Below are 26,709 nucleotides of genomic sequence, written 5' to 3' on the forward strand. Positions count from 1 at the left end.
GGTTACTAAATGGTTAATCAATTGTTATAAAGTCCAGCAGCCAGTAGGTTGCTTATAATAATCTATAACACCTTTGACTGATGTCCTTGCCACCATCTACAACACATACGATTCATGTCTGTGATATGTTTATTACATCTATTAATAATTTATTGGTATTTCTGTGAGTGTTCAGTGAAGAAAGGGCTGGACACTACAGGGGAATGCTTTGAAGAGCCTCAGGGACTGGGGTACACCTATTGTTCACCTGCAAAGCTAAGCAAGGACTAGCATAGCCCAAAGAAGACTGCTTGGGTGTCTAACAGAGCTGACACCCAGTTAAGTGCAAGCAAATCTGCTTCTTGCTAGGGCCAGGGAAGTAATAAGGTGACTGGGTACTCCAAGACCCATCAAAGTACCATTCCAGAATTATTGCCTTCCCTTTTTCTTTTGCAGGAAACAGATCTTATTCTGACCTTTAATATCTCAATGCACCGTTCTTGGTGGATGGAGAATGGCCCAGGCTGTACAGTGACATCTGTGACTCCAGCCCCAGAATGGGCACCAGAGGATCATCGTTACATCACTGTCTCAGGGTGTTTGCTTGAATACCAGTATATAGAAGTGGCTCACAGCTCCCTTCAGATCTTCCTTGCAGTAAGTGTTCACAATCAACCTCTCTTCCAGCACTTTTTCTAGAATTTATCTTACAGTGAAGGCTGACCTGCCTCACCAGTCTAAAACCGGGACTTCTTATGGTCCATCTAACCACTCAGAAAAATATTTTTTAGATACCTATATTTTTGTAAACTCATTCTCCAAAATGGTTGTTTTTGCTGAAACTTGGGGGGGGGGGGAGGGAATAAGCTTGGGGTAGAGAGCAAGCATGGAAAATTTCTGCCATGACACAAAGGCTGTGAAATTCTCACTCTATTGATGTCAATAAGCAAAATTCCCATGTCTTCAGTGGGGCCAGATTTTCACCTTTAAAGTGTGACAAAGTTATAAGCAACTGAAAATGGGCTTGTAGTGTAAAGTGTTCAACAATTTTAACTTTAGACGCTGGTACCAGCTCTGCCTATAATAATGATGATTGTTTCTATTGTCACAGTATTTAGAGACTATGATTGAGTCCCCATTGATTTTAGCATGTTCAAATGGGTAAAACAAAGACAGTACCTGCTCAGGCAAGGGCACAGTCTTGGATTATGACAAATTGCAACTTGTGGATAAACAGACAAATAGGCTTGGGGTGGAGGGGACAAAGTAATAATAAAGACAGGTGTATTTGCATAAATATGTAATGACAGGATAGTGTTCAGGCCCAAAGTCTGTAGCTCAGCCTCATCTCCAAAGTCGATGTTAAGGATTTTTTTTCTAACTCAATTTTGTGGATAATAATGAGGGTTGAGTGAAAGAACAAAGAAAAAATATCGTTCAGCGTAGGTTCTGTTCCCATTCAGAAATACATGGTGTGTTTTACGTCAGATCTTTTAGAGGTGTCAGTGTCTGAACACAGCTGTATTTCTAGATAAGGCCTCGCTTTTCATGCCACAGAAAAAGTACAGAATGACAAGCTATCAGATTCTGTGTTGAAATCCCAGCATAGTTTAGCCAACCATGGTTAGGCCTTTTATTACTGCTCATGTTACCATACCTGTAGTTATTATAGGTATCCATTTACAAAGAAAACATTTGGGTCAATTTTCCAAACCATCATATTGGATTGCATAACACATAGTTTAAATGTTTTCTTAAAAATAATGACCACTGTTTGGCATGTAAATACAGTAATAGAACCACGGGGTGACCTGCAACACAAAGTTAGACAAGCAGAGTTTTCTTCTCTTTTCAACAAACTAATCTCCAAGTCTCTGCCCAGATTTATCCCTGGTTAGTGAAAAGAAGTTGATCTTTTCTTTCAATTCCCTTTTATGGGCACTTACGTGGATCTTGGACTTTAACTGTAAAACCGTAAATTGCGACCTACAAATTGGTTACTTGCTTTAAATTTGTTTGGTTTTTTTCCCCCTGTGTTCCTGGCCAGTATCAAGTTAATGTTGATCTTAGCTTTTGCAGGGACAGTAGCACCACTGGTTGCTCTTAAATGGGTTCCTTGCAGATAAATGTCTTAAAAAGGAGTATGGAAATAATTCTGATTGGAGCTGACTTTTATGATTCTTTGAAAGTGACATAACATATTCAGTGCATTTTCTATGACTTTTTACTAGGTTTGCAAAGTGTGCAGCTAAAGGAAGTTGTGCAGTTCATGTGTGTATGACTTAGTGAAAAGAGTACTTAAGGTACATTATGCATAGGGAGAAGTGAGAGCTCTTGGCCCCATCCTTTTACACATTAAATAGAGGGGTTTAGAGGGAACTGTATTTTTGCAAAAGGAAGTTCTGCTGATGCACTACAAGAACTCCATAGCACTTAAGGTTCCCAGGGAAGTGATCTCTCCTGAGAGCTTCCTAAACTGTGTTGGACAAAGTGTTTTGGTGGCATCTAGCCAAATAGTGCCAGATTATGGAATTTATATGTGCTATTACAAATATTATGTGAGTCATCTGTAATTATTCATTCTGAAGAGTGTTCGTTTATAGATAGTTATTTTTTCCTTTTCAGATCTAAAGTACCTTGAGAACATTAAAGAGTCTGACCTACACTCTCAAAAGTCAAGAGATTCACCCCTGTGCAGAGGACCAGCCCCAGGCCTGGGCACCACTTATATCCCACATACATTCAAAATAGGTCTTAAGAATAACACTGGGGGACGTAAGTGATGCCCAGATCTTGTGCTGGCTTCCGTAGAGGATAGAATTTCATTCAGTACGGATAAACATCAAGGCCTGTTTCCTACCAATACAGCTGGTAACTTTGAAGAAGCAACAGAACTATTTTGTAAAAACTTCCAAATTAGGAACAGTTATCAGAGAGGTACCAAATGCAAGGATATGCCTTCATAGAACAAGGACTATCCTTATCTACCATGGTGTTAGAAATGCCTAAGATAGTCACTTTGTGCCCATTTATGGTTGCCTGATAGCCATGTTGATTTTTTATTACTTTTTAAGCTCATCTCTTGATTGATTTTATGTTGACAGTTGTTGCTCTTGAAAGGACCGCTTGTGATTTCACCCAGATATTGTGGAGGTCTCATGTGAGCTTGCTATGCTTGACTTGCCTCTCTGAAACTGTGCAATATCAAAGATCCCAATGCCACACCTATTGTGCTTGTCAGCTTTTCCTCAGTGCTTCATTGAAAATAAAAGAAATCAGGAGCTAAGCCTCAGTTGTCAGCTGTGTTTCTGGTTTGGTTCTTTTCAAGCCAAGCTTGGCCTAAATTTTATCACTTTCTTTCTGTGCTGTTCATCATCACACCTCTCCACCTCCCCTACGCCCACACCCCCATACGCAGTTATGTGAAAAGAAAGAAAGGAATCTATTTCATTTTTAGTTCTGCAGCCTGCAGCGCTGCAAAATAAACATTTTTCAGGCACCACCTGCAGCATGCAGCTGTAGTTAGCAGAGCAGAACTGCTAAGGATGTGTGATTTGTTCTGTTTAGTATGAAGCCCTGAGCTTTGGGAAAAGATGTGGGGGAGAAATTTCTACAAAACCATCCCACACATTCCTAGTTAATACTGCAGTTGAAACTGCTAACTCAGAACCTTAGCTTCATTATGTCTCACAAAGCAACAGAGGTTTTATTGGAGTAGCGTGTCCACTTACTGATATCAGTGAGGTATTTTGGTATGTTACTCAGCTTTTGCTCACTACTTACTCAGACAAACTCTATTTACAAGTGTGAGGGGGGTCGAGCCTCCGCACCTGGCAGCCCCATTTGTGGTTATGGGGTAGGGGAACCCAGGCCCTTCCACTCCACTGGATTCTATAATGCAAGAGTCTGCTACCTGTGGTCCAGCTAATGCTATCCCCCGGGCTTCTCCCTACCGCTATACCCCTCCCCTTGGGGCACATTATGGCTGGTGATTATCCCTGGTGACCTGGTCCACAGGTCTCAATGGGGTAGAGATCCCCTGCTCTGTGCAGCAGACCTCCACCATGCCTTTAGAAGGTTTATGTGATAAATCTGGGTCTCTTTCCTCTTCCCAGGTTGCCAGATCTTGTAATCCACTGCTCCCATCCAGTGCATCACCTGAAAGGACTCAAGAGTGCTGTCCACTCCAGTGCTGTCTGGCCTGAACTTTAACTCAGAGTTGGGCAGTAGCAGCAATACTCTGATGCTGGAATTCATGTGGGTGAACACCCTTGTCATAAGCTTGCTTCTGATACTCTTGGGCCCTTAAAAGATTTTCTTTTGCAAAGGACACTAGTGTCGTCATCGTTTCTAGTAGCTGCCAAACATACTGTATTACCCTGATGACCCTGGGCTCTTTCTTCTCCCATGTTTCTCAAACTAGATCTAGGGTCTCCCAGGGTTGCCTCTCATACAACAACTTGAAGGGCAAGAACCCCATTAAGGTCTGGGGAATCTTGTGCACTGCAAACAGAAGGGGTGGTAAAAGGTGATCCTAGTGGTGGGGGTCTTTAGCCACAAACTTTCTTAGCATCCTCTTCAGGGTCCCATTGGAGCATGCAACTAGCCCATCTGTTTGGGGCTGGTAGATGGATTCTCAGAGATTTGATTTTCAGCAGCTCACGCAAGTTCTTCATCGGTCACGACATGAAGATCATCACCTGGTCTGTTTTTATTTCCTTGTGGATTCCCACCCTCATGAAGACCTTCATGAGCTCCACTGCCATGGTCGCTGCGTTCGTTGTGAGAAGCGGAATAGCCATGCACACTACACACTGCAGGCCTTTCAAGTCCATACCAATTCTCTCAATGGGGGTGTCTGCAAACGCATCAGTATCTGGGAGGCCCTTGGGGTATTCTTGGGCTCTGTCAGTTGGCACTCCAGGCAGGACATAAAATAATCTCTCACCAGTTTGTGGATGTCCAGCCAATAGAACCAGTTGCTTTCTCCCTCCCTAGGTGACCAGCACATGGTACTCAACATGCAAGACAGAGTAACTCCCTCTTAGAGGGCCAGGGTACCAGGAGTTGGGCCTGGACTTCATTGGTCTGGGGGGTCATATGCCCAGCTTAAGGTGAGATCTTTTTTCTGTTCCCCAATTAAATCCTTGTTTTGGGTCAGGCATTTCATACCCACAGGTGTTGAGTTTGCAGGTCCTGCTGATCTCTCAGGGGCGCCTCTGTCTATAGTGAGGCCCTTCCCCTAGATCTTCTTGCTCTCCTGTGTCAGCCAGTTCTGCAGGCTCTGCTTCTTCCCCAGTGTCAGGGTCACGATCACGCCCCAAGGCCGGGTCTCTTTTCTGCACCTGCAAGACATCACCAAAGTACTTCCAGTCTTGTCCCAGGATCATGAGTTAGGCAAAAGCAGCTGCCCCCCGCACACTGAGTCTCAGTGTGGTTCCCCATGGTCAGCTGTATTTCATTCATGGGGTACAGGCACAGGTTCCTGTGTATACACTGTAGAAAGATCATATCACACAGTGGCCCATGGGTCTGTGATGGAGATCTCAACCACCTTTTCCTTCACGAGGGTCTGGCTGCAACCAGAATCTATTAGTCCCATCACCTCAGTCCCATAGACCTTGCTTGTGGGATCTAGGAGCAGCCATTCAGGCCTTTCTGTAGTTACAATCCATAAAGGGGCAGTTGCATTGAAAGTGGTGATGCTGCCCACAGTTGAAGCAATTGCCATCCAGTGGGGCTGCTGTCTGTCCCCACCCCGTTGGGATTGTCCTGTTTGGAGGAGGGCCTCTGTGTCTTGGGGTGCTCTTATTCAGTCTCATAGTCTCTTCCTTGAAAGGAATTCAGACCCTGCCCCAGCTGATGGTCTCCTGTGCCCCGTTCTCTCCACTGTGCTCAGCCCTCCATATCTGGTGATGGCCTACACCCTTGGGGTCCAAGGGATTGGACCTTCAGTGGCCAGGTAATTTTCTGTGAGTCCCACTGCCTCCAACAGTAGGCAGTGTTTCTCTCTCCTCACATCACCCAACCACAAGGGGCTGGATAAATTGCTTGAGGACAATATCTTCTGCCACCTGCACCCCGATGTGCCCTTCCAGAATTAGCCAGTGCCCATAATAATCCTTTAGATACGGGCCACTACCATCAGGGCAGTCATTTTTCCTTCTGGAAGCGTTGTGGTAGGTCTTGGGGGAGATATTGAAGCAGTCCAAGATAGGCACCTTGACCTTCTGGTAGTCTCAGGCACCCCCAGGATCCAGCACCCTATAGTTGCCTGGGCCAGCCCTGTCAGATAGGGGGCCAAGAGTGTGGTCCAATGATCTGGCAGCCACAATGATCACCCATTTGAACGTCCCTGAAAAGCCTTTGGGGTCATTCCGTGGGCCCATCTTTGTCATCTTGACTGGTGTAAGGACCCCACCCCAGAGGACCTTGGCCCTAGGCTAGCAGCAGCTCCTGAGGGTTGTAGGAGCACCGACATCAGGTGGTGATGGTGTTCTTGGTATTGAGTGGGCCGTTCCCAGATCAATTGCTGCTGCTGGTATTGTGAGTCCAGTTGTTGTAATAATTGCTTCTGTTGTTGCTGAAGCTGAGTTGCCTGTTGCTGTTGGCTCTCCATTACTCACTTCTGCAAGTTTTCCATCTCCATGCCATCCCTTCTTATTTTTTCCTTTCTCCTCTTTTGGCCTTTTTTATGTCCTTCAGCAGGACTAGGCCATTTTGCCTGCATTCTCCACCAGTTGTGAGCAGGCGAGAGCCTCCTCACTTTGTGGTTATAGTTTGAGGCAGCAGCACCACCTGGCCGTTGTAGTCCATGGTGTCAGCCACACCTGGTGATTATGGAATAGGAGAACCCAGGCCTTCCCACGCCACTGCATTCTGACCCAGAGACTCTCTGGAGCATTGTAATGCAGGAGTCCACTACCTGAGATCCACCTAATGTTCTCCCCGAGCCTCTTCCTACTGCTCTGCTCCTTGCCTTGGGTTTGTCTTGGTGGCGGTTGTTCCTGGCTACCTCATCCATGGATCTCAGCAGGGTAAGGAGTCTTGACTTTATGCAGCTGACCTCCACCTAGGAATGCCTTCTTGGCCTAGTGTCTCTGTAGCAGCGAGTGCTGTCGGGGCGGAGCCCCCTGGTGTGTTCCTGCATTCTTAACTCTCCAGTGTATGGTTATCCACCCCATCACAAGAAGCTATGCCAATTTACACCACTTGAGAGTCTGGCCCAACTACTAAGTAAAAACTAAGTAAAAACTCTCACTAAGTAAAAACAGAGTAAAATACAGAAAGATTCAACCTGATACAGTATTTTCAAAATACCATCTACTTGTAAAATATTTACTTTTTCATGGTTCCATTGACTTTCTCTGAAATGCAAGAACTCTATTTCCATTATCCGTCTGCTTCTGCATATATGAGCAACTTCCTGGAGAACTCTGCTTGTAGAGCTTTCACCTACCTCCCACTTACCAAATGGTCCTTAGCAACTCTTTAGTTTGGTTCCTATTTGTCTATTCATCTGTGCTGGCTTCATGGTCAGCAAACATGTAGTGGGCTGATCAATAGTACAGTCTTTCTCTGGCTCCTCTGTATGACCAGACTGAGCTATTGTGGTGATGGAGTAGCTTAGACACTCAGCATGCTCCATACTTTAAAATGTCCTCATTCATTTAATGGCTATTGATTTTGGCCCTGTATATCAAAGTCATAATTTCATGTTCAGACCTCCTGGGTTATCAGGGATGAACATAATTAAATTACAAACTAATCTCTGGGGATGGTTGTCCCAAGTAAAGGATGAGGTCAGGTAGAAATACAGTGTGAGGATGTCTGGTTTACTACGGGTCTGTGAATTAAATCATTGCCGTGGATATTATCCATAGACGAGATACTGGGTGAAATCGTAGCCCTACTGACTTCAGTGGGAGTTATGCCATTGACTTTAATGAAGCCAGGGTTTCACCCACTTCATAGGCAGTGGCTGTGCTTATTTTCCCACTTTGGGCAACAGTATAACCTGTGGCAGGATATTTTCTTTACCTCAGCACTTCTCCCTCAGGCAGTGGGGGGCCTGGAGTAAATCAGTCTGTCTCTGGAGGGTTTTTCTCTTATCTCTAGTTTTATTTTTCCCTACTTACATGGTGGGCCTCAGGGTGGGCCCAAGAAGTTATCTTAAGAAAAACAAAACAAAAAAAAATACCCAAAACCCACACTTACAAGGAAAACAGAAATACTTTTCCCTGCCCCGCTCTGTGGCGTTACCTTGCTATACTGGCTCCTAGTTGCCAGTACTTCCCAAGCAGGTGTTAACTTAGTTTCTTTCCCTATAGCGAGGGGAGACAGACTTCCACCAGGAAGTCTTTCCTTCATGCTGCCACTACCCCTACTATAGCTTGTCTCTGTTCGCTCCCTTTCTCACTCTCTCACCAGAAAAGGGTTTTTTTTAAAGGTCACTGGCAGCTCTTAACTGGCCTCAGGTATTTCCAGTTAACCTGAGGTAACCTTTTTTCAGCTCATAGCAAACAGGGCCTTCACCATTCTAGGGCTGATACATTTGCCCCCCTCCAGTCTCTCAGATCTGCCAGGATTGACTTTGTCATAGATTGAATCCTGACCTGGAAAGTTCACATTATGAAACTAATTCAGTCTTCATTCCATTTGAGTCTTGAGCCTCTGTGCTAATACTAACAAGAGTGACAACATGGATGGTGATTCTTAGGTTGTGGACAGCTGTCCACTCTGATTGAACCAATACCACTGTCTAATTTACTTATTTTAAGAGGAGATCAAAGGTTATATGTACAGCATCATTCATTAGCAGCATGCTGAGCTATCTCCTCTCTTTCCTATAAAGTCAGTGACTGCAAAGCATGAGTTTCTGATTATCTTCAAGAAACACACGTGGAACAATAAAGTCCAATCAGAATTTGAAATATAAGTTTAAAGATGTGTGAATATTTCACCTACTGTAAGAGTTTGGGCCCTGTTGTATATTGCCCTCTTCCAGCTGGACCCGAGCTTGCTCTGGTTGAGCCAGCACCCTTCCTGTGGGAATTCTGCCTGGAACCTTCCCACCTCGTCCAGGAAAGGTAGTTTCCAGCAGGGGCAGTTGCTGTTGAAAACTTCCCCAAGTCTGTCCCTCAGCTCCCCACTCACCCACCCCGGAAGTTTCTCAACCCAAAATTTGTGTCTCTTACCTCAGAGCCTTTTGATAATAGGACTTCCCACAGTTCCCTTCTGTCCATTTTTTATTTCCGGAAGCAGTTCCTCCCAGCAATTGCTTCAGCCTCTGACAGGTATTGCAGCTCCTCCTCTCCTTTTCCTGCTCCTCCTTTTATGAGGATCAGCCAGTTAAGCTGCAATTCTTTTCCCAATGGGTAGAGCTAATCAGCCAGTTGCTGCCTCTGACCTCAGTCAAACGGCATCTGTTATACCTTCACACCTATATACAAATATAAGATCTCTTTCATTAAATATAACTTGTCCAGAAACTGGGGCAAATTCAGATCTAGGGAAGGCTGGCACTCCCACTTTTGATTTCATTGGGAATTGCACGCATTTAGGCCCCGATCCAGCAAAGCAGGAAAGCACGTGCTTAAGTCCCACTGAAGTTAATAGGATTCAATGATTTGCTTAAAGTAAAGCATGTGCATAATTGTTTTGCTAAACGAGAGCCTTAAAGCACATCTGAATCTGGTCCTCATTGTTTAAAGAGGAAGGATGTTTTTGTAATTAAGGCACTGGATGGAGATTCTGCCTCAAGATCTTCTACAACAGACTTTTTGCATTTCCTTGGGCATGTCACTTCATCTCTCTGTGCCTCGGTTCCTCATCTGTAAAGGAAGGAAAATATTTTTTGTGTATCTCTTATCTGTTTTGTAAGTAGATTGTAAGTTTTTCAGAGAGGGGACTGTCTCTTACAATCTCTGTGTTTGTACAGCATGTAGCACAGGAGGACCTTTAAGTAACACAAATAGTAACAATAATTACATTTCACATAGCAGTGGAGTTCAGAGTCACTATGTGCAACTTCTATCAGTCAATATTTTACTTTCTGATTAGCCATTACCTGCCTTCATTCCCAAAAGGCTGTTCCTTCAAAAGTACACAAATTAAAATCCATTTGTAGATCAAAACTTTGAAAATATGCAAAACAAAGATCAATCATGCAAATAAGTGTGAAAGAATTACATATCTATTTGACAACACAGGTTTTGGACTATTTATTATGCTTGTCTTTTACTTCTGTACTTTCACACTCACAAGTCTATTGATTTTAGTGGAATGAAGTGCCTGAGTTATGGGAATACGATTAATGCAAAGGAATCACCTTAGGCAATTTGGTTTTTACTTATACAGGCCCTGAAAAGATGAACTGTGTAACATGTACCACTAAATATGATACAGTAATATTACTCCAGTAGAACAAGTGAGTAAGCATTCCTTCACATACTATAAATACATTATTGCTGGTAACTTAACGATGAAATAAATAAAACCATAGGAAAATTAGTGTATGTAAATATTGACCAATACCATAATAATCTTGTTAATGGCCTTAGTACGTTATATGTTGTATATTGTTTGCAATTTTTTTATTCCTTCCTGTATTAATACAAGAAAACATGCATTACAAGAACTACCATTATACCATCATTAAAAATTATTTCATGGTTTAGAAAACTATAATCAATACTTACTAATCCAGGTTGCTTATGGTAAATACCTACCACTCAGAAATCTGCATAGCCTTTTTAGTTTACATGATCTTTCAAGCTATGATATTGTCAAATTGATTTAAGCCGACATGAAATGTAATTGTGTTAAGATTAGAGAGGAAGGAGGGCCCAATGGATAGCATGCTAGTTTAGCACAGGGGGGATCTGGGTGCTACAGACTTCCTGTGTGACTTTGCGCAAGTCACTTAGTGCATATATAAGTACTTAAGTCACACAGCTGCTGGGAGGTGTGATTCCCAGCTTAGATTGGCTTACATGCACAAGCTCTGCTGCAGCGAGTCTGCTTAAAAATAGCAGTGTGACTATGGAGGCTTGGGCCAGTCGCCTGAATACAATCCTGCTTAACCCTCTGGGTACATACTCAGGTGGCCATCATAGCTATTCTGTGATTTTTAGTACACTAAGCAGAGTGTATCATACTTCCTAGCTGCTGTGTAGACATATCCTTAGTCTCTATGTCCCTCAATTCCCCATATATAAAATGGGGATAACAGCTCTTCCCTACCTCATAGGGATGTTGAGAGGATGAATGCATTAAAGATTGTGAGCCAGTCAGATACAGTATTGATGGGGGCCATATAAGTACTTAAATACCTAAGATAGACTAGCATTGCTATAGTTTGCTAAAATATATAAAGAGGGGATTTTCAACATGGTTCCCTCAACGATTAGCAATCAAAACATATTGCTGATGGCATCAGATAAGAAATGTGAATAATCTGATGCCATGTTTTGGAGTTATTAATCTGTTTCTGTGCATTGAGGCATTTAGTCTCAGGGGATGAAGGCTATGCTGATTTAATAACCAACCTGGATTAGAGGAAGTGAAAAACAGCTATAAAAATAAAAATATAAAAAATCGTATAACAAATGAAAGAAAGGGGAAGTTGATAGTAATAAATATAAATCAGAAGCTAGATATTGTAGAGAATGGATAAGAGAAGCAAAAGGAGGGATAGCTCAGTGGTTTGAGCATTGGCCTGCTAAACCCAGCATTGTGAGTTCAATCCTTGAGGGAGACATTTGGGATCTGGGGCAAAAATTGGGGATTGGTCCTACTTTGAGCAGGGCGTTGGACTAGATGACCTCCTGAGGTCCCTTCCAACCCTGATATTCTATGATTCTATGATATGATTCTGTGAACATATGGCACAATCTCTGGCCAGCAGAGTTATGGACCATAAGAAGGAGTATTTTAAGTATATTTGGAACAAAAAGAATCCTAACAATGGTATTGATCTGTTACTAGATGGAAATGGTAGAATTATCAGTAATCCTAAAGAAAAGACACAAGTGTTCAATAAATATTTCTGGGGGGGGGGGGGAACAGATGATGTACTCCTGTCATACATGAGTATGAAACACTTCCATTTAAATAGTAATTCAGGAGGATGTTAAAGCGCAGCTACTAAAATTAGACATTCTTGAATCAGTGAGTCCAGATAACTTGTACCCAAGAGTTTAAAAGAGCTTTCTGAAGAGCTCACTAGCCCATTGATACTGATTTTTAGTAATTCCTGGAACAATGACGAAGCAAATGTTGTGGCAATATTTAAAAGGGGTAAATGGGATGATCCAGATAATTACAGGCTGTCAGCTTGACAACAATCCTGGGAAAACAATGAATCATCTGATGTGTAACTTAAAGAAAGATAATATTAATTAATGCCAATCAACATGGGTTTATGGAAAACAGATCTTGTAAAACTAACTTTTTTGATTAGATTGCAGGTTTGGCTGATAAATGTACTAGTGTTGATGCCATATATTTAAACTCTTATAAGGCATTTGACTTGGTACTGCGCAACATTTTGATTAAAAACCTAGAATGATACAAAATTAACAAGACACATATTAAATGAATCAAAAAGTGGATAATTGACAGGTCTCAAATGTAACTGTAAATGGGGAATTGTCATTGAACAGATGTGTTTCTAGTGCGATCTCACAGCAATTGGTTCTTGGTCCTATGTTATTTGATATTTTTATTAAGGACCTGGAAGAAAACATAAAATCATCACTGATAAAGTTTGGAGAAAACACAAAGATTGAGGGAGTGGTAAATAATGAAGAGTACAAGTCACTGATACGGAGTGATCTGGATTGCTTGGTAAGCTGGATACAAGCAAACAATATTCATTTTAATACAGCCAAGGTAAAGTCATGTATCTAGGAACAAAATATATAGACCTTATTTACAGGATAAGGGACCCTATCCTCAAAAGTGACTCTAAAAAAAGAGTCAGGTTAACCTAAGTTCCCAGTGCAATGCTGTGGCCAAAAAAGCTAATGCAATCTCCAGATGTATAGACAAAGAATCCTGAGTAGGAGTTAGAAAGGTTATACTACCTCTGCATGCAGCACAGGTATGACTGCTAGAAGATTATACAGTCCTGTTCCAGTATTACAATTCAAGAAGGACATTGATATATTGGAGGGGGTTCAGAGAAGAACCACAAGAATGAATGAAGGACTGAAAAGCATGCCTTACGGTGAGAGACTCATGGAGTTCAGTCTATTCACCTTAACAAAGAGAACATTAAGTGGTACCTTGATCACAGTCTGTAAGCACCTACGTTGGGAACAAACATTTGATAATGAGATCTTCAGTCTAAAATTGCTGGACTAGCTTTTCTTTTGTGGCTGCAGACACTATTCAATATCCAGAAATTTCAGCAGCAAAAGTAGGACTGAAAACTAGTCGGGGTCAAATTAAAATTCTTCTGGTTGGCAATTTTGAACACCCTGCAGGCTCTCGCACCTTGGCTGACCATCCAGTTAAGATTCTCAGTGATTTCACCTCCTTGGCTGTGTTGTCAATAACATGAGTGGCATTGAGAAAGAACCTGAAGCCCACACTGCAAAAAAGTCATGGGACGCCTCATTAAGAAAGTCATTCGCAAACTGAATCCCCTGATACATAGAGAGATGAAACTGAGGATATATAATATGTAAGGAACATAGGCCATATCTGGGTTTAAGCCTGAGTGACTTTGGTTGGCCAAAATGTTTAATAAAAGTTAGCATTGCAAAGAGATGCTTGAAGCAGCTTTTTGAGTGTAGGCAAAGGGTTATTAGGATAAAATATTATATATTTGTCCTAGTCGCTATCCCACTTCTTAGGATATTTTCCCAGTGTCATAATTAACTTATTGTCATGACAAAGTACGAAAATGAGCAAATACATCACCTTGAATAAGTCCTGAATTATATTTAAACAATCAATACATTTCAATGTAGGGGTAAAACAGAAACTTGTCTCACAGCCCCTCATCACATGGCACCTTCTTGCATTCTGTTTTCAAGAGACATGTTTTTGCAGTTAGTAATGAATTGGGTTACGACATTTCCAACCTAGCAGGAACCTTCAATGTACCTTCAAGACAAAGATGCCAAATCATTGGTCCCTGATGACCTACACCAACATGCTGGAACCCCTACATAGACAAAAAGTGTCCCTAGGGGTGCAGTAGAGAGATCACTGATCCCAACAAAAGATGCCAGCCAAGCAGAGAAAATGGAGGGAGGGAACTCTCTAGCACCAGCAAGATAACTGAAGTTATATCCTGCTCCATTCTCTGGACTGGCCACCCAGAGAAGGAGTGAAGAATGCTGACAGACTAAGCCAAGCAAGAGAGAGGGTGAAGATCAAACCGCACTGCATGTGAAAGAACAGATCAAGTCAATGATCTATGAAGATACCAGTGAATATCAGCTTAAATTCAAGCTAAAACCAATCACATGAGTTAGAAACTTTGAATAGAAAGTCCATCTGTAAAGCAATTTGAATCACTCCAAAGCTCTCGTGTGTGTGTTTGTGTACTACTAACTTTTCCACAAAATAGACACTAAACCCTCAAGTCTGTTATTGAAACAGTGAGGGATCCCTGGATTAAACCAATGTCATTCTAAAGCTGCTATAAGTCTGGAGTTTTAGAAATCATTTTGTGTTTTTGCCAGACTATCGGAGAATTACAGGCATTGCTCAATGTGGGGTGGGAAATACATTAGACAAACCCAAGCTCAGTATAATCTCTATAAACAGTAAAGCTTAATGGGAGAGAGGTAGCCAAAAGGGAAGCTATTGGGAAATCATTTAAAGTTGTTTACATCCTTAAAATCAAGGTAAAGTTACAGCTGTTGCTTTCAGCAGATTTTAAGTTAAATTAATCAAGTTAAAGGAAAACGGACTCTCCCATCAACCTTTCTGTAAAACCTTAAGAAGGATTGTTTTTCTTAATTTGTTCAGTGTGATTTAATTACTAATTGCAGTAATTGGTAAGCCAGTTCCAACCATTGACATTGATTGTATTTCAATTTTAATATCAATTTGACCAATGTAATATACTCTTATAAATTAAGCCAGGAGAACTATGCCACCTAGCTTAAACTTATAAAACAAATATAGCTGCCTGCTTAATCTTTTTAATAAATTTCTAAAAGACACACTGATCTGGTCTATTTCCAAAAACTTCAATGCAGACAAAGTAACCTACATAGGCGAGAACGGTAAAATCCATAACATTCCTAAGCCCATTATACATTTCAGTAAGTTAGAATATAGTCCTATTATTCCTACAAATACTTCAGTGGTCAGTATTCTGATTTACAGAACTGAAACATGGCCCCTCTCTCACTACATCTACACTACGAGCTCATGTACACATACTTATGCAGGCTCTCATCAAGTTAGCCGTGTATAAATAGTATAAATAGCCGTGTAGCCAGGGTAGTGTGGGCAGTGGTAGCAGAAGCAGATGGTTTCAGGAGGGTTTGTGCTGAGCATGGCTCAGCAATGCCTCCACTTCTACTACCCCTGCTACCGCAGCTACGCTGCTATTTACATTTGCACTAGCTTGATGAGAGCTAGCACAAGTATGTGTACGTGAGCATGGGAATCATATTCCTAGTTTGTAGCATAGATGTAGCCTCAGTCAAGATGGAAAAAAGTTGGGCACCATTCGGATGAGTCATCTCTGAATGATTGAAAATGTCAAACGATTAGGGCTGTCATGCAATTAAAAAAATTAATTGTGATTAATCACGTGATTAATTAAATTAATCATGATTAATCGTACTGTTAAACAACAATAGAATACCATTTATGTACATATTTTTGATGTTTTCTACATTTTCAAATATGTTGATTTCAATTACCACACAAAATACAGTGTACAGTGCTCACTTCATACTTATTTTTGATTACGAATACTAACACTGTAAAAACACAAAAGAAATAGTATTTTGCAATTCACCTAACACAAGTACTGTGGTGCAATCTTTTTATCATGACAGCTGAACTTACAAATGTAGAATTATGTACAAAATAAACTGCATTCAAAAATAAAACAAACAATGTAAAATTTTAAAGCCCACAAGTCCACACAGTCCTACTTCAGCCAATCGCTCAGGAAAACAAGTTTGTTTACATTTGCAGGAGATAATGCTGCCCACTTCTTGTTTACAGTGTCACCTGAAAGTGAGAACAGGCATTCTCATGGCACTGTTGTAGCCAGCATTGCAAGATATTTACGTGCCAGATGCACTAAAGATTCATATGTCCCTTCAGGCTTCAACCACCATTCCAGGGCACATGCGTCCATGCTGATGACGGGTTCTACTCGATAACAATCCAAAGCAGTGTGAACCGATGCATGTTCATTTTCATTATCTGAGTCAGATGCCACAAGCAGAAGGCTGATTTTCTTTTTTGGTGGTTTGGGTTCTGTAGTTTCCGCATTGGAGTGTAGCTCTTTTAAGACTTCTGAAAGCATGCTCCACACCTCATACCGCTCAGATTTTGGAAGGTACTTCAGAATCTTAAACCTTGGGTGGAGTGCTGTAGCTATCTTTAGAAAGCTCACTTTGGTACTTTCTTTCCATTCTCTTCAGTGAAAGTGTTCTTAAAATGAACCATATGTTCTGGGTCATCATCTGAGACTGCTATAACATGAAATACATGGCAGAATGCAGGTAAAACAGAACAGGGGACATACAATTCTCCCCCGAAGGAGATCAGTCACAAATGTAATTAATGCGTTATTTTTTTAACAAGTGTGATCAGCATGGAAACATCCTCTGGAATGGTGGCCAAAGCACAAAGGGGTAAACAAATATTTAGCATATCTGGCATGTAGAAACCTTGCAATGCCAGCTACAAAAGTGATTTAGTTGGGGTTGGTCCTGCTTTGAGCAGGGGGTTGGACTAGATGACATCCAGAGGTCCCTTCCAACCCTAATCTTCTATGATTCTAAGAAGAGGGCAGCATTATCTCCTGTAAATCTTCTTTGTCTTTGACCCAGTGAAAGCAAGATGGAAAAGACCACCCAGAGGACCTAAGACAATGACTGGATGGCATCAACAGACACCTGTACCTTACTTACCCTATAACGTGCCAGAACAAACAATGTGGAGACGCATAACTTGTTCTATGCCATCCAACAGCATGAGAACTAATCTCTTCAAACTAGCAGAGAAAGGTAAAACATGATCCAATGACTGGAAGTTGAAATTAGACAAATTCCTGCTAGAAATAAGGCATATTTTTTTTTACACTGAGGGTCATTAATCATTGAAACACTGGCAATTTTAAAATCAAGATTGGATTTTTTTTCTAAAAAAATCTGTTCTAGTTCAAACAGAAATTTATTCAGGTAAGTTTTATGAGCCGTGTTCTACAGGAGGTCAGACTAGATTCATAGATTCCAAAGCCAGAAGCGACCATTGTGATCATTTAGTCTGATACCGCCCCCCCCCCCCCCCCATAGAACACAGGTCAGAGAACTTCCACAAAATAATTCCTAGAGCAGATCTTTTTTTAAAAAATCCAATCTTGATTTAAAAATTGTCAGTGATGGAGAATCCACCATGACCCCTGATAAATTGTTCCAGTGATTAATTATTCTCACTACTCTAAATGAAGCCATCCCTTAACCTTTTCTGTGTTAAACTAAATTGATTTAGCTCCATGAGTCTATCACCATAAGGCATGTTTTACAATCCTCTAATCATTTTTGTGGCTCTTTTCTGAACCCTCTCCAAGTTATCTACATCCTTCTTGAAGTGAGGACACCAGAACTGGACACAGTATTCCAGCAGTGGTCACACCAATACCAAATACCCTCTTTACTTTTACTTGAGATTTCCCTGTTTATGCATCTCAGGATCACATTAGCTGTTTTGGCCACAGCATCTCACTGGGAGCTCATGTTCATCTGATTATCCACCAGGACCCCCAAATCTTTTTCAGAGTCACTGCTTCCCAGGATAGAGTTCCCCATCCTGTAAATGATGTATTCTTTGATCCTAGATGTATACATTTACATTTAGCCACATTAAAACACATATTGTTTGCTTGCAATCCAGTTTACCAAGTGATCCAGATCACTCTGAATCAGTGACCTGTCCTATTCATTATTTTCCACCCCCCAGTTTTTGTGTCTTGGTTTTGTGCCTGGTCATTGATAAAAATGTAAAATAGCGCATTGTGTGTGTTTCCAGTGATGTTCGTATGGGACCCACTGAAAACACCCGAACAATGATAATTCCCCATTCACAGTCACAGTTTGAGACCTATCAGTTATCCAGTTTTTAATCCATTTTAATACGTGTCATGTTGATTTTATATCATTACAGTATTTTAATCAAAATGTCATGAGATACCAAGTGAAATGTCTTACAAAAGTCTCAATATATTACGGTAACATTATATCCTTTATCAACCAAATTTGTAATCTCATTAAAAAAAGTTAAAGTTAGTTTTACAGGATCTGTTTTCCATAAACCCATTTTGATTTGCATTAATTACATTATTTTCCTTTCATTCTTTATTAATTGAGTCCTGTATCAGCTGTTCCACTATCTTGCCTAGGATCAATGTCAGGCTGACAGGCCAATAGTTACACAGGTCATCCCATTTACCCTTTTTTAAAATTGGCACATCATTATCTTTCTTCTGGAACTTATCCAGAACTCTAAGACTTATTGAATAACTAAATAAGCATTAAAGTTCCAGTGAACTCACCAGCCAGCTCTTTTAAAACTCTTGGATGCAAGTGTTCTGGACCTGCTGATTTAACAGCTTCTGTTTAACATCCTCCAAAGATACTAGTGGAATGAAAAGAGTGTTATCATCTGATGAGATGGTGTCATCTGCATTTTTTTCCAAATACAGATCTTAAATTTTTTTAATACTTCTGCCTTTTCTGCGTTATTGATAATTCTACCTTTTCCATCTATCAACGAACCAATACTATTGTCAGGATTCTTTTTATTCCTAATATATTTTTAAAACTTCTTCTTTTTGTCCTTAATTCTACTGTCTATAGCTGTCTCCTCGTGTCCCTTCGCTTCCCTTCTCAGTTTTCTACAATCCCTAACTTCTCATTTATATTTATTACTGTCAACTTTCATTTGTTATATTTTATTGTTACAGCTGCATTCACTTCCTCTCTAAACTGGGTCTTTTTTTAATCAGTATCTCCTTCCTCAATTGTGGCTTTTTAGGGCATCTAGTAATATGTTCTTAAATTATTCCCAATTATCATTTACACTTCTCTAATTAAATTGTTCCTCCCCGCTGATTTGTTTCATAATTGTTTTCAGCATTGTGATCACAATGGTCCCTTCTAGCTTTGGAATCTATGAATCTCAGATGTTGTTAAAAAGAAAAGGAGTACTTGTGGCACCTTAGAGACTAACCAATTTATTTGAGCATGAGCTTTCGTGAGCTACAGCTCACTTCATCGGGACTGTAGCTCACAAAAGCTCATGCTCAAATAAATTTGTTAGTCTCTAAGGTGCCACAAGTACTCCTTTTCTTTTTGCGAATACAGACTAACACGGCTGTTGCTCTGAACCTGTCAGATGCTGTTGTGGCACCTTCTGTATGCAGATAGAAATGTAGTTAAATTTACTCTAGTTCTAGCCTCTGAGGCTGAGAAAAAACAGTAATTGTCATTATGCTGCTACCTGTACTCTGCCCAGTGCAGCACAGAATAGGAACCATAGCACTGAGTGAGGCAAGGGAGACAGAGAGTGTGTTCATGTAAAGCTCTGATTTCCTGGAGAGTTTTTTCCTTGTAAATTGAATCCTAAATGTGGTATGTATTTCACTCAAATGCAACTATTAAATATTATTATTTGTATTACCTAGAAACCCTAGTCATGGACCATGGACCGTATTGTGAGAGGCACTGTCTGACCTAGAGAAGACAGTCTCTGCTCTCTTGAGCTTACAATCCAAATATGACAAGAGACCATGTATGAATACAAACAGACACAAGGGGGAGCACAAGGACATAATGAGACAATATTGGTCAGCAGGATAGGCAGTGATAGCACACCAGCAGCCAAATGTTGTCAGGGTTTGTTTGTTTTTTTAATTTGGGTTTGTTTGGGTTTTTTTGTTAGGCACCACAGCAAATGAGAATTTTAAGGAAGGTTTTAAGGAGGTAGTTTTGTGGATGTTTACAGAGAGCTTCTCCCAGGTGTGAGGGCCAGCATGGAAGAAAGCACAAGAATGCTTGTTTGAAAATTTAACATGGATGATTTAGGCGAGCACCATGATTCAATTAGAGGTGGGAGTTGACATCTTGACAGTGAATTAGCAATAAGGATAGGATAGCATGGTATAGGCCATGAAGGGCCTTGAAAGTGAAAACAAGTAGCTTATGTTTGATGCAAGCCAGTGGAAGGATACAAAAAGAGAGGATACGTGGTCAAAGTGATGAGCTGGCAAAATGACCTTTGCAGCAGCATTCTGAATGAACATAAGTGGGCCGAGATTGCATTTCTCAAGACCAGAGAAAAGAATGTTGCAGTAACTGAGATGTGAGATGATGAGAGCCTGATGAGAGTTTTAGCTGTGTGTATGGATAAGAAAAGCCATATCTTAGAGATGTTATGCAGAAAGAATTGGCAAGATTTAGACATAGCCTGGATTTGAAGGCCTAGAGGGAAGTCAGAGCCAAAGATGATGCTCAGGTCACAGGCCTGGGTAACAGAGAGGTTAGTAGTGTTGACCACAATGATTGAGAAAGGAGATAGCAGGGAGAGATTTGGGGGGAAGGCAAGAAGATTAAAATCTCTGTTTTAGCCATGTTGTTCTTAAATTGATGGCTAAATATCCACGGGGAGATATCAAAGAGACAGGCCAAGATTTTACTATGGACAGAACGAGACAGGTGGATAGTAGAGAGGTAGACCTGTGAGTTGTTGACCTAAAGATGCTAGTTGAATTCATGTTTTGTGGATATGATAACCCAGAGATAGGGTGTAACAGAACAAAAGGTGACCAAGAATAGAGCCCTATGGAACCCTCACGGAAATTCTGATGGAAGGATGAGGAGGATCCTCAAAGGCCACACTGAAGAAATTATTAGAAAGTTAGGAGGAGAACCAAGAGAGAACAGTCCAAGGGAGAACAAGATTTCAAGAAGAGGAGTCTGTCTGGCAGTGTCAAAGTCAACTGACATGTCAAGAGATGTGGTGGCAGGAGGAGGAAAGGGTTTAAGAAGTGAGTCAGAGGTGTTGAAAAGATGTCAGGGATTGCAGGCACAGCATTCAATTAAAAAGGAGTGGTGGAGTTGTTTAGTTAAAAAGATGGCAGAAATGAAGGAGGAGAGAACGAATCGGTGGTGGAGGAAGTCAGCCTGACCATGAGATTTCCACCAGAGACAATCAGGAGTGTGAGAGCAGGAGTTGTGGAAGTAGACACTGAGAGTGAACCACAGTGGGGGCAGGCTGAGGAATGAGAGAGAGAGGGAAAAAAGTGGCAAGGGTTGAAGACAGCGAAGCAAACAGAGGATCAAACAACCATGTCAATGAAAGAAAGAGAAGAGGTAGACTACAGGTAGAAGTTGACTAAGTAAAAAGGAAAATACCAGAATTAAAAAATACATTTTAACTACTAGATTTCTTTGGAATGAGGATCCCATTCCAAAGGCAATAAGGGTACTAGTGTGTCCCCAATATGCTACTGAGTAGAAATGAACAAAATATAGAGGTTTTGAATTTGTTAAGTCAAAAAGATAAACAGGTCAAATCAGGGTCGCATTTTATCCAAGCCACCCAGACTGTGGACTAGCCACCATCTTCTAGGCTCTTCATAGTATATTAGAGGGGATTTGAATTCAAATGAAAGATCACAGACTCTAAGGAAATAATACTGTTTGACATAGGTTTTGAACACTTTTAATAGTCTAGTGAATTAGTATGTAATTCCTATTTTTAGAATAGGAATTGAATCTTTTTAAATAACACTTCTCTTACAAAGAGAGAGTTTACTTTCTGTAAGATCAAAGAACCCACCCATAGTCTAATAGGGAAACTTGGGTGAGCTCAGAAGAGAGGAAACTGAGGAGGAAACAAATTTGGAAGAGTAAAAAATGAGGAGGGATGATGTTAAGGGGGAAGAGTCTGTCCAAAGCTGAGGGCAGGATGCTCTGAGTAATTTTGTGCTTGAGTAGAAGGACTGTTACAAACTGTGAGTGCAAGTCTAAAGCTATACAAAGTGAACATCTGAAGAAGTTTCTCACAACATGCTTTCAAAATGCTTGATGCCTCTTGTTGTGCTTGTGTAGTCACAGGGATATATTTTTATAGGAAAATGAGCCAGAACTTCTTGTAATCAACGTTTGACTCTTTGAGCCTGATGGTGAAGAATAACTTTATTTGATTAGAGTGGAGTTCTGATCTAGCTAGTATAGATTGATACTTGAGAAAGACTAGCCTTTACCGCAGAACTGGGTACAATTAGTACAATGGAAGGAGGGTATAAACCATTGCTAATTTAATAACACTGTCATGCTGTGTTAGCAGAAGAGTGACTTCAGGTTTCTTTTACCCTACCTCAGAGCACAGTATATTGCTGTTTCTCTATTTGACAATAATGTTAGGGCACACGTCTTTAGTGTTTTGAAGGAGTAAAATAGAGAGAGAGATTTCTCTATGCCTGCATATGTTATCTGTTCTCTCCCTTTATCAGATTCCACCTGCTCTCTTTTGACAGCCTTTGTCGGAAACTCAATCACACATATCAAAGCCTGTACAGTGCTTGCATAAATTGCTTTTTAAAAAGCAGGGAGCTTTGTATGTAAAATTGTACTTGTTCGTTTACATAAAGGATTCTCTTCTAAATACAATTTCATTCACATGAAGTGAGTTCCATGATAGCTGCATGGAAAAATTGTGCAGTCAAGTCACCTTTAGGGTTATTTGCATGTCCAGGATTTACAGCACCAGATTTATTTTCCTAATCTCAGCACATGGTGATCCAGACTGGATCAATTGCCCCTCTCCCCCATGAAGCATATGAATTAGCCTTTCAGTAGAGTAGTCTGAGGATACAACTGCCTTTCATGGATGAGAAGTGGTAGCATCAGCATGAGCAGACTGTGACCAGGCAGTTCTTGGAAGCATGCTGGGACTAATCACTAGCTCTCTCATACTAGTGAAAGCAAATGGTGGAACTTGTTCCCACTGAGAATCAGGCTGGCCCCAACTCTTGCTACTGTCAGAGTTCGATGTGAGACTCATCTCTTTGTGGCATGCAGGTGTTTTCCAAACAATTGAGTGGGGACCAGCCAACTCCACTTGGATTCTGACCCTCCGTGGAAGACATTCTGAGGGAGAACCTCTTTGATGACTGTTCTCCCATTTTGGATATTCCTTACATGTGAAAATGTATGTAAGAGAATCCAGATGATATAATGATGGGTGCTTTAGAAACGCATACAATAATAATAATGATTAATAAAGAGTGCAAGCTGTTTATACTCTAAGGTCTTCCATTATAATATATGGTCAAACAACAAGTAATCTCTCTGCCCATATTGGAAACACACATTCCAGGCCGCAGTTCACCAAACTCTTCTCAGAGATTATTTTGATGGTACAGGAAACACACCCCGGTTGCTATTTAGAAAGAAAATCCTGAGGCGAGGCTATGTAAATATCTGCAGTACATAACTAAACTATCTTTTTGTGCCCAGTATGCTTACTAACTTATATAGCATAGTCCCCTGCTGGGGCATTAGTCAGTACCTGACTGAGGCTTGGTCTATACTACATACTTACTTCGGTATAAGTACATCGCTCATGGGTGTGAAAAATCTACACTCCTGAGTGACATAGTTATACTGACCTTAACCGCCCATGTAGACAGGACTATGTTGGTGGGAGAGCTTCTCCCTCCAACATAGCTACTGCCTCTCACAGAGGTGGGGTTATTAAGCTGATTGGAGAACTCTCATCCATTGGCTTAGAGCATCTTCACCAGGCATGCTACAGTGGTGCAGCTGTGCCGACGTAAATTTGTAGTGTAGACCTGCCTAAGTTTAGTGCATTCACTTCAGTGTGCTATTGTTATGGCTTCCCTGTTGGGCAACGTGTCAGGGATTGAACTGGTGATATCCAGAGCTAAAAGCATGAGCTGCTCTAGCTTGAACTAACTAAATAGCCAGTGCTCTAGCTGTGACTGTTACAGATTCCCATCCTCTCTGGATTGGGCACAGACCTGTAACACACATTCACCAGTGCATTACACACTATTATGGCTGGTGTTTTAGACCATGTTTTCAGAGTCGTGTGCAAACATGTATGTGCAACAATTGGAGTTGCAGCTAGCAAGGGATGTGAAGGGTAACAAGAAGGGTTTCTACAGGTATGTTAGCAATAAGAAGGTGATAAGGGAAAGTGTGGGACACTTACTGAATGGGGGAGCCAAACTAGTGACAGATGATGTGGAAAAAGCTGAAGTACTCAATGCTTTTTTTGCCTCAGTCTTCACAGACAAGATCAGCTCCCAGACTGCTGCACTGGGCAGAACAGTATGGGGAGGAGGTGAGCATCCCTCTGTGGTAAAAGAACAGGCAAAGGACTATTTTCAAAAGCTGGACATGCACAAGTCCATGGGGCCAGATGCAATGCATCCGAGGGTGCTGAGGGAGTTGGCTGATGTGATTTCGGAGCCATTGGCCATTATCTTTGAAAACTTGTGGTGATCAGGGGAGGTCCTGGATGATTGGAAAAGGCAAATATAGTGCCATCTTTTAAAAAAGGAAAAAGGAGAATCCAGGGAACTACAAACCGGTCAGCCTTACCTCAGTCCCTGGAAAAATCATGGAGCAAGTCCTCAAGGAATCCATTTTGAACCACTTGGAGGAGAGGAAGGTGATCAGGAACAGTCAACCAAGGGCAAGTAATGCCTGACCAACCTGATTGTCTTCTATGATGAGATAACTGGATAACTGTGGATATGGGGAAAGCAGTGGATATGATATATCTTGACTTTAACAAAGCTTTTGATACGGTCTCCCACAGTATTCTTGCCAGCAAGTTAAAAAAGTATGGATTGGATGAATGGACTATAAAGTGGATAGAAAGCTGGCTAGATCGTCTGGCTCCATGGGTAGTGATCAACGGCTTGATGTCTAGCTGGCAGCCGATATCAAGCAGAGTGCCCCGAGGGTCGATGCTGGGGCCGGTTTTGTTCAACATCTTCATTAATGATCTGGATGATGGGATTGCACCCTCAGTAAATTCATGGATGACACTAAGATGGAGGGAGCGGTAGATATGCTGGAGGGTAGGAATAGGGTCCAGAGTGACTTAGACAAATTAGAGGGTTGGGCCAAAAGAAATCTGATGAGGTTCAACAAGAACAAGCACTTAGGATGGAAGAATTCCATGTGCTGAGGACTGACCTGGCTAAGCAGCAGTTCTGCAGAAAAGGACCTGGGGATTACAGTGGACGAGAAGCTGGATATGAGTCAACAGTGTCCCCTTGTTGCCAAGAGAGCTAACAGCATATTGGGTTGCATTATTAGAGCACTGCCAGCAGATTGAGGGAAGTGATTATTTCCCTCTATTCGGCACTGGTGAGGCCACATCTGGAGTACTGCGTCCAGTTTTGGGTCCCCCACTACAGAAAGGATGTGGACAAATTGGAGAGAGACCAGCAGAGGGCAATGAAAATGATCAGGGTGCTGGGGCACATGACTTATGAGGAGAGACTGAGGGAATTGGGCTTATTTAGTCTGAAGAAGAGAAGAGTGAGGGGGGATTTGATAGCAGCCTTCAACTACCTGAAGGGGGGTTCCAAAGAGGATGGAGCTAAGCTGTTCTCAGTGGTGGCAGACGACAGAACAAGGAGCAATGATCTCAAGTTGCAGTGGAGGACGTCTAGGTTGGATATTAGGAAAAACTATTTCACTAGGAGGGTGGTGAAGCACTGGAATGGGTTACCTAGGGAGGTGGTGGAATTTCCATCCTTAGAGGCTTTTAAGGCCCGGCTTGACAAAGCCCTGGCTGGGATGATTTAGCTGAGGTTTGAGCAGGAGATTGGACTAGATGACTTCCTGAGGGCTCTTCCAACCTTAATCTTCTATGATTCTATGTGCTACCCTGCATTTCATTGCTGTGGCATCTCACAGTGGCATCTGCAAAAACATTAACTGAGCACACAAAAGGACACTTAGGCATACACCTGGGTATTTGCTTTGAATGATCCTTTATGTATCTGTAATTATGAACACAAAATGGAACACACAAAATTTTTAAAAACTGGTTTGCTTAATTAATAGAAGGCAAAAAAAAAAGTTATTTCTCTCAGCTGCTGCAACTTGGCCTTATTGAAGGTACCATATCCAGTAGATTTCCACACTTACAAGTATATTGATTTTAATGGAACTAAGTGCTTGAGCATAGAAAATACTACATGTGCACACAAGAAAATGGAAGCTGAGAACTATGACTTTGATTATTCTGACTTCTGTGAGTATGTAAAACATCAGCCAACATCACATTATGAATTTTTAGCTTTTTTTTCCATTTTATATTATATGCATTTCAACAAGAGTGCCTTTCAAAATACTGTAAATGTACTATTCATGAATTATTAAGGCAGGCCAAGGAGGTGGAGTGGGAAAAGTGGTCATGTTAGTTTGGTCCTGGGAGGGTCCTTCATATCACGCTAAGAAATTTTTCCTT

At 41.3% G+C, this 26,709-nt stretch overlaps 1 protein-coding gene across 5 annotated transcripts in view; it reads left to right on the plus strand.

Moving 5' to 3' along the window:
• NKAIN2 (sodium/potassium transporting ATPase interacting 2) overlaps positions 1–26,709 on the plus strand; it is a 779,150-nt gene that overhangs the window by 658,165 nt on the left and 94,276 nt on the right. For all 5 annotated transcript variants that reach the window (XM_048844654.2, XM_048844656.2, XM_075126714.1 and 2 more), the window contains one exon: positions 436–636. In XM_048844654.2, the coding sequence (XP_048700611.2) occupies positions 436–636 (201 nt within the window). The remainder of the gene's footprint in view (positions 1–435; positions 637–26,709) is intronic.

This window comes from Caretta caretta, chromosome 3 (genome assembly GCF_965140235.1).
Source record: "Caretta caretta isolate rCarCar2 chromosome 3, rCarCar1.hap1, whole genome shotgun sequence".
In the NCBI taxonomy this organism is placed as follows: domain Eukaryota; kingdom Metazoa; phylum Chordata; order Testudines; family Cheloniidae; genus Caretta; species Caretta caretta.